At 41.0% G+C, this 13,979-nt stretch overlaps 1 protein-coding gene across 1 annotated transcript in view; it reads left to right on the top strand.

Annotated features, from left to right (window-relative positions):
• The window catches only part of LOC124805079 (3'-5' RNA helicase YTHDC2-like), a 306,102-nt gene that overhangs the window by 26,336 nt on the left and 265,787 nt on the right, over positions 1 to 13,979 (top strand). Inside the window, exons 2-3 of the mRNA XM_047265510.1 lie at positions 3,259 to 3,349; positions 5,240 to 5,430. Coding sequence (XP_047121466.1) covers positions 3,259 to 3,349; positions 5,240 to 5,430 — 282 coding nt within the window. The remainder of the gene's footprint in view (positions 1 to 3,258; positions 3,350 to 5,239; positions 5,431 to 13,979) is intronic.

Here is a 13,979-nt window from a genome sequence, read left to right as displayed (position 1 = left end):
AGCAGTTCGCAGTACCACAACAGCAAGGCCGTTTTGGTTAGTGTTACAAGGCCAGATCAGTCAATCATCCAGACTGTTGCCCCTGCAACTACTGAAAAGGCTGCTGCCCCTCTTCAGGAACCACACGTTTGTCTGGCCTCTCAACAGATACCCCTCCGTTGTGGTTGCACCTATGTTACGGCTATCTGTATTGTTGAGGCATGCAAGCCTCCCCACCAATGGCAAGGTCCATGGTTCATGGGGGGAACAGCTCCATGGAGAACTAAAAGTAACGTAACTTTCTTTCCCCTGTGATTTTAATGAAACTAATTATCTTTTTTAGTTTATTAAGTTTTCTGTTGTATTATTCTTTTATTTAAAATTGAAGTAGTCATAGGACAAAACAAGTTTTTCTCATTTTTAAAATTTTGTTTACCTTTAAAGTACCATGATTTTGAAAGTGTTCTGTCAGAGGAAAATTTGAGGAACCCCTGACCTAGGGGATGGGTCACATGAATGTTTTATAAATAATATTTGTAGACTGATTGCATTTCCCTAGTGTTCTAGAAATGGACTCCTGTCTGCCACCTGTTTTGCTTATGACTAAAACTATGTGATTGTTCCATTTAATATCCCCACATGTTGTTACACCCAAGTATTTGTGCAAGTTGAGCAACTGTTGCTGTAACTTGTTGAAATGGTAATTATAGGATACTACATTTTTTGTTTCATGAAATGCACAATTTAACATTTATCAACATAGTGTCCTATGGCAATAATATCAGTGAAAATCAAACAGTGGAAAATCCAAGACAGAATGTAACAATATAATGAAAAGGATAGTTGCTAGTCAACATAAAACGATGCTTCGACACAGAAAGACACAACAAAAAGACTGTTGAAAAATTAAACTATTGGGCAACATCAAGGTCTTTGTGAAAAATGGACAACATACACAAACACACACACTCATGCAGATGCAACTCACTCTCTCTCTCTCTCTCTCTCTCTCTCTCTCTCTCTCTCTCTCTCTCTCTCTCTCTCTCTTTCTCTCTCTCTCTCACACACACACACACGACCACTGTCTCAGGCAGCTGGAGCCAGACTGTGAGCTGCAGGGCATTATGGGACAGGCAACTGGGTGGGGAGAGGGATAGCAGGTGTGCATGCAGGGACGAGGTGGAGAATGGGGCAGCTAGGTGTAGTTGGGAGATTAGACAGCGGACGGTGGAGAGAGAGAGAGGGGGGGGGGGGGATGTTAGCAGAAAAGGAGAGAAGTAAAAAGACTGGGTATATTGGTGGAATAGAGGGCTGTGTAGTGTTGGAATGGGAGCAGGGAAGGGCTGGATGGGTAGGAACAACGACTAACGAAGATTGAGGCCAGAAGGGTTACAGGAACGTGGAATATATTGCAGGTAGAGTTCCCCCCTGTGCAATTCAGTAAAGCTGGTGTTGGTGAGAAGGATCCAGATGGCAGGTAGCTTGTTTGGCTGTATGTAAGGAAGACTTAGAAGACGTTGAAAGTAATGGACAACACACTTAAGCATAAACAAAATAAAGACAAAAATTATGTGATGAGGAGTAGCAGAAGGATGATAAAGACATGCTTGACATAATAATTGGGAATTACACAATGATAGAAGAAATGAGAGAAACCGCCCATGTAGGAAGCAAAACTACATATTACAGCTAAAGTAAGGAAGACAACAAGTCTTGGATTGACACAGGTGCAGAAAGCTTTCTGCTGTGAAAGAGCTGTACCAGTATCAGATATTCATATAGAAATGGTGACGTAGTTCCTGAAAGTGTCTGTCTGGAGCACGACATTGTATGAAAATGAGTCACGGACCATCATAAACCTAGAGAAGAGTAAACCAGAAGCTGTTGCTATTTGATGCTATCAAATAATGCTAAAAAGTGGACTGACAAAGTATGAAATGAAAAAAATACAAAGAAAAGTAAGTAAGAATAGAAGTGTATAAGACCCATACCAGAAGAAGGATCAGGTTAGTAAGATATCTGCTACAGCACCATGGTCTACATAAACTTGCACTAGAAGAAGCAATGGAGAAGAAAAATAGTAGAGACAGACCAGGATTAGAATATGTGGAACGGATTATAGAGGATGATGGGTGTGAAAAAAGAGACACAAGATAGGATAAGATGGAAGACAGTATCAAGCCAGTTAAAAGACTGATGACTTAAAATAGCTTTCATGGTTTACTACTCACCCTTTAGCCTTGCAGCCTGAGTTCCTCAGTTGCAGTTGACAGTTCGTGGTCTGGAAAACTGGGCACATATGTCTGTATCAGCTGTGTCCATTGTAGTTTTGTGCCAGAGCTACACTTTAATTATTCCATTTTACAGTTTAATGATTCAGTTGAGATCTCATATTTGATTAAAATCACGTTGGCTACAACAATCAAGGAGGCTTATAATTGGAAAAAATCATGGAAATTTTAAAATATTTATTGGAAGAATCTCCAGCATAAAAAGCAATGCTGCAACAAAAATTTTTAATCACATACCCAGTGATATAAAATGTCTGACAGAGAGAAAAGTAAAATTTCATAGTAAACTGAAAAAGTTTCTCCTTGACAACTCCTATTTAACTCACTTCTGTACATCTTTTTTCTCTTTGTAAATAATAATAATAAAAATAATTTGAAATGTTCGGAATGTAACTGTAAGTACAAATTAATTTTCATTGTGAATGTAAAATGACTCATATCACATTATTACTATGTATCCTGCAAAATGATCTCTGGAACGCATAATTAACTAACTAACCTACTCACTCTACATCAAGGCATTATCTTAGGCAACCTAACCATCCCACAAAAGCCTTGATATATTTCCCTCATTGTAAAAACACAACATATTTAGCACAAATTTCAGTTTCTTAGCAGTGCCATTGGCTGTTTACACTCACACTTAAACTTGCTTGTTTTTAGACACAGATGTTTTTGCTTTTAGATGCAACTGTGTCAAAATTCACTTTGTGACATTGACATCTGCCATGTGTGTGATTACTGTTGTCACTATCTGCTCCACCATGTTCTAGGTACTAGTCACCTAAATTACACCTGACAACAAATACATTTTAGCATATACCTGAATGGATACTCAACTTTTAGCATATACGAGAATGTATACTCAACATATCTTTATTGCCATGTTATATTCTGATTTCTACATCTGTCATCGTGTAGCATGTTAAATATAAGAATATATTGATTTTTTTGTTTTAAATCTAAATTGTGCCAAATTTTCTTTCAGAATTTGAATTTCCATCATCATTAACACGTATTGAAAGGGCATACATACATATGCTTGCAAGGGACATAGGTCTTCGATCCAAGAGCAGAGGGTATGTGGACTGTATGTATTGACATTGATTGTGTATTATGGGATCATTTCATCATGTACATAAGTCAGATATTATTATCAACTGCACTTCACAGTCGGGCTGTAATGGCCAGAGAAAGTGGCCATTTGTATGTGAGTAATGGTTGTGTATATATGTGTGTTTTCTATTTCTGAAGAAGGACTTTTTGCCCAAAAGCTGAAATGTGTAGGAATCTTTTCATTGTGTGTGTGTCTGCGACTCAGTACCTCCTCAATGTGGAGAATAGACGTTATAACACCAAGTTGAATATACAGATGATGTAGAACTACACATCAGCTACAGTTATATATAGCAGTAACTTCATGGCCATGGACATCCTCATGGTACCCTCCTATGTCAATCTGTTTTTGGACCATGTAGAGGAAACTTTCCTATCCTCCAAAAACCCTGAACCCCTTATCTGGTTGATGATATCAACAAGAGGTACATCCAGGACCAAGACACTCGTTCCTCCACAGTATCAACACCTCTCTCATTTGCTTCATCTTTCCTCTTCAGCCTCACCTCTCGGATGGCTCCACCCATACTTCTGCCCATATTTAGCCACTAACCATCAAAAATATCTGCATTTTGACAGCTGTCATCCCATTCACACCAGCAAATCATTCTCAAATAGTCTAGTCACCTGTGGACAATGCATCTGTGATGTAAAGAATAGTGTACTGTAAGTGGCACTAAGACCATCATAGACTGACACTACCCCCATATCTTGTCTGAAGACAGATTTTCCATGCCGTGTTCTTACACATCCCTAATTCTCCCATCACCCCCAAGAACCAACTGCAAAGGAGCACCCCTCATGTCCAGGTATTATCCTGGGCTGGATCAACTGAACCACGTCATTAGCCAGCACTTCAACTCTTTGTCACCTTGGCCAGAAATGAGGAACATCATACCCACAATCCTTTTAACCCTTCCTAAAGTGATATTTCCATGTCCTCACAACCTATGCAATTTCCTGATCCATTACTGAGTCACCCCTGCTCCCAGTCTCTTTCTTCATATGTTATATCCTTGAGGAAGATCCAGGTGCAAGACATGTCCAATTCACACATCCAGCACATCATTCTGCAGTCCTGTCACAGGCTTATCCTAATCCATCAGAGGCAGGGCCTCCTGTGAAAGCAGCCATGTAATATACCAGCTCTGCTGTAATTTCTGCACAGCATTTTATAAGGGCATGACCACAAGTCAACTGTCAACCTGAATGAATAACCACTACTACACTGTGGCCAAGAACAGAGTTGACCGTCTTACTCCTAATCTGCTCTTCCTCGTCACTCCTTTCCAGACCACTCTTCCAAGTCATCATCATTGTGCTCTGCACAAACTCATCAGTCCCAGTGTCAGTGAGTCACATTCTTAGCCCAGGCACCTACTGTCTCTCCCTCCTTCATTCTTAACTTGTACATCTGCTGCTTTTCTCCAAGCCACTAGAAGAATTGTTCTGCAGTCAGCCACAAATGCGATTCTCTAAATTTTCTCAATAGCGTTTCACAAAAAGAATGTCACATTCCATATAATCACATAAAAGAATGTCATTTCATCGGAACTTAGCTTTAATAATGGGAGAATTTAACTGCGTATGGATTGGGTATGGGTACTAAAATGGATCACAATAAGAATTTTGAATGCACTGTTCAAGTCATTGATATGTATAATTTTACATGGAAACAGAATCTACAATCTTCTATAATCCGTTAATCCAGCCACTTATACATAACATAATTTTCTCCTTATTCTTGCCCCACACCTGCCATTTCAGTGTAGAGGCATCCTAGTATAAAGTAAAATGTACATACTTCATGTAATGCAAGATTAGGATTGTATTTAAGTATTAAATTTTTATAGGAAAGGTGCAAACCGGTATCTGACAGTGTACAAAAGGGAAGGCTCCAGCATAGTCCAGGCTGATGCTGTGTTTCAGTTAGGAAGAGCCTCTCGACAGCATATCTTCATGGTGTTGCACAAATATCCTCTCACTAACAAGGAAAGGCATGAGTTGCTGCCACTGACAGAGAGAGATCGCTTGACAACTGAAGGTTGGTACTAAAACATGTTTTCTCAATCTTTATAAAGTCCAACCACTTTTTGGAAATAACTGTGTCAATCTCATGTAAAACACCTTTACTTTTGGCTTGATGAAAGTTATTAACATTTATTGTAATGCTGAAAGTTACCTACATGTCTTGTTTGCAAGAACTTCTGTATCTGCATGTGTCATACACTCACGTATTTGGAAAATACAAGTGGAAACACCTGCGATGTTGAAAATTTGAGTCAGACCAGGAGGCATGTTCAATTAGCCTAATGTTCAAGGCAACTGCTTGTGAGTAGCAGGAGGTTTTAATCGTGGTTTGCCACAAATTTTCAGCTGTGACTATATATTCACTCATACTTTGTTTGCAGTTGAATACTATATGTAATTGTACCAGGTAATGAGGAATTAAGTTTTTGTGATAAATGATGATTTAGTTACTATGTCATCTGGGATGTGGATGAATAATTCTTTTGGTGTAAGGAAGTGCCTTATAGAATTCGTAGTTGATGACGACGTGCTGCTGAGGTCTATTCCTGTGAAGGTATAGGGCACCAGAAGTCCAAATTGAAAAAAGGTTGCAGAGATCGAGGGTGAGGACACCCTATCCACTATCCTTCAGAATCTCAACAACTTCTCCCCCGTTTGCTACACCGGTTCCTACTTAACCCAACAAGCCACCTTCCTAGATGTTGACCACCACCTAAAAGATGGCTACATCAGTACCTCGCTCCTTATCAAACCTACTAACCACCAGCAATCCCTCCCTTTTGACAGCTGCCACCCGTTTCATACCAAGAAGACCCTTCCATACAGCCTAGCCACCCATGTTCATCGTATCTGCAGTGATAAGCGGTCCCTCTCGAAATATACTGAGGGTCTCACTAAAACCTTCACAAACCGTAATTATCCTCCCAACCTTGTACAAAAACAAGTCTCCCATGTCTTAGCCTTCCAGTCTCCCATCACCTCACAAATTCCCACCGTCATGCCACAGAGGAGCATTCCCCTCGTAACTCAGTACCACACTGGACTGGAGCATCTGAATTACATTCTCTGCCTGGGTTTCGACCTCCTCTTGCCGTGCCTTGAAATGAGAAATGTCCTGCCCACTATCCTTCCCATCCTCCGCCTCCCCACAGTGGTATTCTGCTGTCCACTGAACCTACACCCCTGCTCCCAACCCTTCACCTCATGGCTCATACCCCTGTAATAGACCTAGATGCAAGACCTGTCCTACATGTCCTCCCACCACCACCTCCCCCAGTCCGGTCACAAACATCACCTATCCCATCAAAGGCAGGGCTACCTGTGAAACCAGTCATGTGATCTACAAGCTAAGCTGCAACTACTGTGCTGCATTCTTTGCGGGCATGACAATCAACAAGATGTCTGTCCACATGAATGGCCTCTGACAAACTGTGGCCAAGAAACAAGTGGACCACCCTGTTGCTGAGCACACTGCCAAATATAACATCCTTCATTTCAGTGACTGCTTCACAGCCTGTGCCATATGGATCCTTCCCACCAACACCAGCTTTACTGAATTGTGCAGATAGGAACTTTCCCTTCAGTATATCCTATGTTCCCTTAACCCTCCTGGTCTCAACCTTAGTTATTCATTGTCCTCTCCCATCTAGCCCCTTCCCTGTTCCCATCCTAGCACTACACAGCCCTCATTACTCTGTCATGCCCATGTCTTTCTACTTCTCTTCTCGTCTCTTCCGCAATCCCCCCCCCCCGTTGCCCTCCATCTAACCTCCCGATTGCACATAGCTGCCCATCCTCTTTCCACCTCATCCTTGCACACTCCCCAACAGTACGTCACTGTCTGCCACCCCTACCCTACTGTCCATCCCCCTCCCTTTCCCAGCCTCCTCCTTACCCCCACCAAGTCACCACTCTCATCATGCACTGGTGCTGCTGCTCGCAGTGTGGCCTCAGTTGCCTGAGGCTGCAGTCATGTGCGTGTGAGTTGAGTTTGCATGTGTGTGATGTGTGTGTTTGTCGTCTAATTTTGACGAAGGCCTTACTGGTCGGAAGCTATATTTGTGACAGTCTTTTTGTTGTGCCTGTCTGTGACTCAGCATCTCCGCTATATGGTGAGTAGCAACTTTCCTTTTCATAATATTGTTATGTATATATGTGTGGTGTGCGTACTGTAAGACCTTCAGTACACACACCATCAGGTTATTTGACTTGTCGCTCTAACGAATTAGGCAAGTGTCAGTAATATGTCTCGTGGTCTTATCATGGCATGTTTATCTTCTGCCGTTAGGTCAGATGATAGAAATGCCACTTGCACGCTTAGAGTAGCAGATTGGCGGTGACCAACTTGAAACAGAACTTGATTAAATTTCACACACATTTATTAAAATAATAACAAGCATAAAAATTACTTAACTAGGTTCTGGATGCTATTTACAATTAATAATCTGAAGTTCCTTTGGTATTGGTACATTAATCTTATTCTCGCATATATCTGATACTTGACAAAAGTGTCTATACATTTATCTTCATGGCTATGTACAGGAAGATGGTAATCTTATTAGGCGCAGACTGAAACTTGACTATAGACTGGTACAGACAAATGCAGACTGACTAATCGGAGGTCTGTACACTCGTTATAATACTTCGCGCGTTCATGTATCACTGCGCGAGTGTGATCCGGGAGGAGAAAAGGTTCTACGTAAGCAGCAATCTCATTGGCTGCGTTACATATTAATACGCAGATCGGCGGAAGCAGAATTTGGTCCGTCTCTATGGCAGCGCCATCTTGTAGTGCGGAGACGGATGAGCGCTGCGCCTGCGATGTTGTGCTTAGCGGGGCGCGCTCTAGTGGGAAAATTGTGTACGCGCTGACTACGCGGAACTATGTACACAACAATATGTATTATATGTATATTTGAATTGTTGTGTTGGTACATAAGTTTGTAATGTTTTTCCATAAGTTTAATAAAACACAAGCAGACACACCTAACAGAGAATGTAGTCATCAGTAATATAGTGTCCTTCAATATCTACAACAGTCTCCCAGTGCTGGGTTAACTTTTTGATTCCACAACCTTAGAAATCATGTGTTTTTGAGATGAAGAACTTGTCAAGTCATGTTCGGAGTGCATTTTCAGCCAGAAAGAAAGTTCCTTGAAGGTTTTTCTATAGAGAATGGAGTAGGTAAAAATCTGAGGTTACAAGATCAGGTGAATAAGGTGGATGCAGAATCACTTTCTAACGCTTTAGACGACTAAGAGTGTGTCAAGTGTGTGTGCAAACTTCCCACTTCTCAAACACGAGTCGTCTTATACTTGTTGTACACAGCTGATCTTCATCTCTGGATAGCTGGTTTCTGGCATCTGTATAAACTTCTTCTCTGAAGAATGATGCTAGTTACAGGAACCTTAAAGACTCTCTCTCTACTTGTGAAATAATTAGGTGCTTGAAGAATACTTATCAACAACTATCGGTATATTTGAGCTTCATGAAGAACAAAATTCACACTTGACGTATAAATGTTGGCTTCTCATAAGTAACTCGTATCATCTCACATTAGAATCAGATTTAAGTCCATTTAGAAAAGAGTTGGCTTTGCAACCATGTCTCTACTACAAACATATCGTAAATATGTCTTGCCTGCAGCAAGTCCAATTCAGAATCTCAATTGTTCTTTTGTCACTAACAATAGTCACGATTACAAACAGCACAAAAGTTCCTTGATTCTTCTGTGTGCTTTCACTATAACTTCCATGGATCCCCTGACAAGAACTTGTAGGTGCCGTTCAACTGCCGTGTCGACCTTTTGCTCACAACTGATTTCACACCTGCACACACAGACACGTGATGTGTGTAGGGTTCCTTTCTCCCACTCACATCTAAAATATCAGTGTTCGAGACAGTGTAAGGCTGAGTGGTTCTAGAATTTATGCGGAAATTCTCGAAACACAACTTCCCAACCCAACTCCTATATAATGTTTTTTTTTTCAGTCCAGCAGAATGCCGGTGGGCATTATTGTGGATTAGCGTCATTTCACACAGTCTGCCTGGTCGTTGTTCTTAGATTGCATCACCAAGATGTCTCAGTTGTTGACAATAAATGTTAGCAGTGATGGTTACACCTTGGAGAAGCAATTCATTGTACACCACACTGTCGCTGTTCCAAGAGATGTGTAACATCATCTTTTGTGGATGTGTGCAGGTCTTTGTACGGAGAGTTCCTGCTTTGTTGGGCTCAAACATTCCTTTCTTTTCCTTATATTAACATAAAGATGCCATTTCTCTTAGTCAGTAACTATACAGGATAGGAATGCTCAGTGTTGTTCACAAGCCAATTGATTATGAGTAAGCACATGTGGGCACCCACTGTTTTTATACAGTACCCACACACCCAATTTTTGAACCTTCCCCATTGCATGCAAATGTTGCACGATGGTGGGATGATCTCAGTTTATCACATTTGCCAATTCTTGAGTGCACTGATGTGGATCGCTGTGGATTAATGTCTTCAATCAATCTTCATCAAACCGTGAAGGTCTCTCTGAGCATGGAGAATGAATACTGCCAAATTGATCTTCCTTAAATTGATAAAACTATTTTCTTACCATGCTCTGTTCACTGGCATTATCTCCATACACAGTGCAAATGTTCCTGGCTGTCTCCACTGCTGTCATCCATCTATTGAACTCAAACAGAAAAAGTGTCAGAAATGTTCCAATTTCTCCTTGTGGCACTCCTTTCTAGTGCCCACAGCTGCTGTCACTATATCCAAATGAGAAAATGACAATACATAAACTCAAATAGCAACAGTGAACTACAAATAAAAAATTACAATCAATAAACAAACCTGTAGTAACTGGAATACCAACATGCAAAATGAAAATGCTATGAACTTATGCTCCAACCTAATATACTGAATTTATTCGTAGTTACAGATGGAATAAGCAAGAGGAGTGGAGTAGAGAATGTCTGGTCATATAGCAGTTTGACTTGAAGTGCTGATGTGAAAGAATTGAGTTTGTTCCAGTCTTATTTATGTATTTTAACAGAGTTATTTGAAAGCTCTCTCACTGATATGTAAAAGAATTGAAGAATTGTGTATGGTTTTTCATTGATCAAAATAACTTTTTACTTTCCACAATTTGACACGGTATGAGTGAAGGGTAGCTTCATTGCCAGCCCGTCAGAGCTCGCCGTGCCTTATTTACACTACAGTCTCATTAAGGAGGAAATGTTCAGCTTATAGAAACAACAATACTGAAAATGGCACTTAAATCAATGAATCTTTAAAATGCTATGATTATAGTGTGGTTACAGTAACCCACCCTCCGACATCAACCTTCACTAGTCCCTTTCCTCACCTGCAACCCCCTCCCTTGCTTCCGTTCTAGTTCTACACACTCCTTCTATCCCTCCAGTACAATTTCTCTACTTCTCTCCTCTCCTCTCCCTTTACCTTCCCCCAATTAATCTAAGCCTCCCCATGCTGCACCTACACTCCGATTAAAATTACTTTGTGATTAACAGATTGCACTGGCAGGGGGGCATTGTTGTCAGCGTGCACCCGGCCTCGCTTCACAGGGTGCTTACAGGTACCTTCAAAACAGGCATCACAGTGAACACATGGCACTCAAAAAAGAGCTACAATTGTATGGCGGCGGCTGGCCACTACAACTTGACTTGCTGAAACATCAATCACAAAGTAATTTTAATCAGAGCATAGCAACCCTACCCTATCCCAACCATGTCCCTACAATATTCCACAGACAGCACTAGTATCTTCCCCCATCCTTGCCCTGCTGAACAGTCTTAGTGGATCTACAGCAAAAGTTTTACAAAATAAATAGAGGTGTATGTTTGAAAACAATATGAGTAATTTCAGATTATGTGGAAATTTCAAATTGTTAGATGGCCATCAGGAAGAGGATATCAATGGGAGTATAGGCTATAAATTTGACTGGCTGAGATCTTGTGACATGGAGCACTCATTTTGCCAGTATAAAGGAACATTTACAGTGAGTTTGAAACATGCTGCAACAACATTCACAACTTTGTTCATGGGTAGTGCTGAACTAGTGATGTTGGTAACATGTTGCTGACACACAACAGTGCTCCACAGCTGCTTCCATACAGATCAAAGGAACATCGTTTCTGGCCTGCTACTGCTAAATACCATTGTGCTGTGCTGTGGCTTGTTTAGCCCTGTCCTGCTTCACAAACTGCAGGAACTATTTGAAAGTATGGCTAGCTTTGAAATAAATATGCAAGTCTTTGATAGCCAAAAGCAAATGAGTAACAGCAAGTCTTTGCTTCCCAGGAATTGCTTTTCTGAAATTTATGTCCTTCATTCAAACTCTGGCTCTATGATATTCATTAGAATTTTTAAATCAGATGGCTATATCCTAATGAACTTATGAACACCAGAACCATCTTCCAAATTCAGCTCAAACAGCATGTCATTCCTGCCACATCTTCTGTAGTACCAATAAATGTCTGATTCGTTAAAGAATCGAACTCCCATGTGTAAAACAGCCTCAAACATCTGATTATTTTAAAGATGAGTTAATGTGTTAAATATTTGACGTTAAGAACTTAAGGCAGGAAAAGATTAGAGAAGGTTTGAAATTATGCTTGAAGTTTGTTGGAAGTTTCTAACTGCTCTCATTATGAAATATGGGATGAATATAGTTTGGGTAGTTTGCATTCCATTTTAAGAAAAAGCGGGTTTTTCATGCATCTTAATGTCTGTGCTGCCAGTTCAGTGTAGCAGACAATGTGGGTTTATACCGGGTGATCAAAAAGTCAGTATAAATTTGAAAACTTAATAAACCATGGAATAATGTAGATAGAGAGGTGAAAATTGACACACATTCTTGGAATGACATGGGGTTTTATTAGGGGGAAAAAAAGTTCACAAAATGTCCAACAGATGGCGCTGGACAGCAAAACGTCACTGACTGCGCATGACAATCGTGTATTAAAGGAGCTGTAATGAGAGACAGAATCAGATGCGCCAGCAGTCGCAGCATGTTGACATTACCTGGAAAGGCACTTGTAGTAAAGCTGTATTATCAGAATGGGGAATGTGCTAGTTCAGCGTTACGATCCTATCGCCTTAGGAAGGGGATTCGAACGGGTAAAGGTCCGTTGACAAATGCAGCTGTGGCGAGAATGATTTTGAAGTTCGAAGCCACAGGTTGTTTAGACAATAGACCCCGTAGTGGCTGACCGAGCACAAGGCATAATGCTGCTTAGACAGTTCGGGAAGAAATGGAGACTGTAGCGGGTTCGTCTATGCACGGGGAAGTCAGCGCTTGTGCAGTCGCACGTCGCACCGGAATTTCGTACACTACTGTTTGTTTGGCACTTAGGCCTACCCTCCGATGCTATCCGTACAAAATCCATCAGCATCATGAACTGTTACCTGGCGATTTAGTGAAGCGGAGGGCATTTGCGGTGTGGGCATTTCAAAAGATGGCAGAAGATTGGTTGAGTAACGTGTTGTGGACCGCCGAAGCTCATTTCACGCTCCGAGAGTCTGTCAGCGCCCACAACTGCAGAATTTGGGCTACTGAAAATCCTAGAACTGTCGTGGAAACTCCATTGCACGACGAGAAAGTCACGGTATGGGTTAGATTTACCACATCTACTGTTATCGGGCCTTTTTTCTTCGAGGAAATGCATGATTCTGGTTTTGTAACTGCTACCGTGACGGGTGAGAGATACACCGATATGTTACAGAATCGCATCATCCCCAGCCTGGCTGATAAACACCTGCTGGAACGTACAATGTTTATGCAGAATGGCACTCCACCCCATATTGCTGGACGCATGAAAGATCTCTTGTGCGCGTCATTTGGTGGTGATTGTTTGCTCAGCCGCCACTTTCGTCATGCTTGGCCTCCCAGGTCCCCAGACCTCAATCCGTGTGATTATTAGCTTTGGGGTTACCTGAAGTCACAAGTGTAACAGTGCTGTTCACAACATTATTCCTCGACTACAGCTATTGTTGAGGAATGATGGTGGACATATTGAGCATTTCCTGTAAAGAACATCATCTTTGCTTTGTCTTACTTTGTTACGCTAATTATTGCTATTCTGATCAGATGAAGCGCCATCTGTCGGACATTTTTTGAACTTTTGTATTTTTTTGGTTCTAATAAAACCCCATGTCATTCCAAGCATGTGTGTCAATTTGTACCTCTCTATCTACATTATTCCGTGATTTATTCAGTTTTCAAATTTATACTGACTTTTTGATCACCCGGTACATAAAAATGTTTGTCACTATTGTGGATGGTGGCACAAGCAATGAACAGTATGTCAGCAAGTTGTTGACTATGATGGAATAGTATTGTGAACAGAAACGTGTCTTTAAACTCAGTGTAAACACACCGAAAGATAGCATTTTGGGATAATTGCCAGACATTTTGTAAATCATTTGAATGTACTGTACATACTGGTTTTAACTTTGATATGCCTGTGCATCTTACATCAAGTGTCCAACTAATTAAGATATGGAGTACATTTATAGCTGAAATTGGGCACATGTGTTAGCCTGTA

The sequence above is a fragment of the Schistocerca piceifrons genome, chromosome 7 (genome assembly GCF_021461385.2).
Source record: "Schistocerca piceifrons isolate TAMUIC-IGC-003096 chromosome 7, iqSchPice1.1, whole genome shotgun sequence".
Classification (NCBI taxonomy): domain Eukaryota; kingdom Metazoa; phylum Arthropoda; class Insecta; order Orthoptera; family Acrididae; genus Schistocerca; species Schistocerca piceifrons.
Note: the sequence above shows the minus strand (reverse complement) of the source record. Positions and strands in the feature narration are given on the sequence as shown.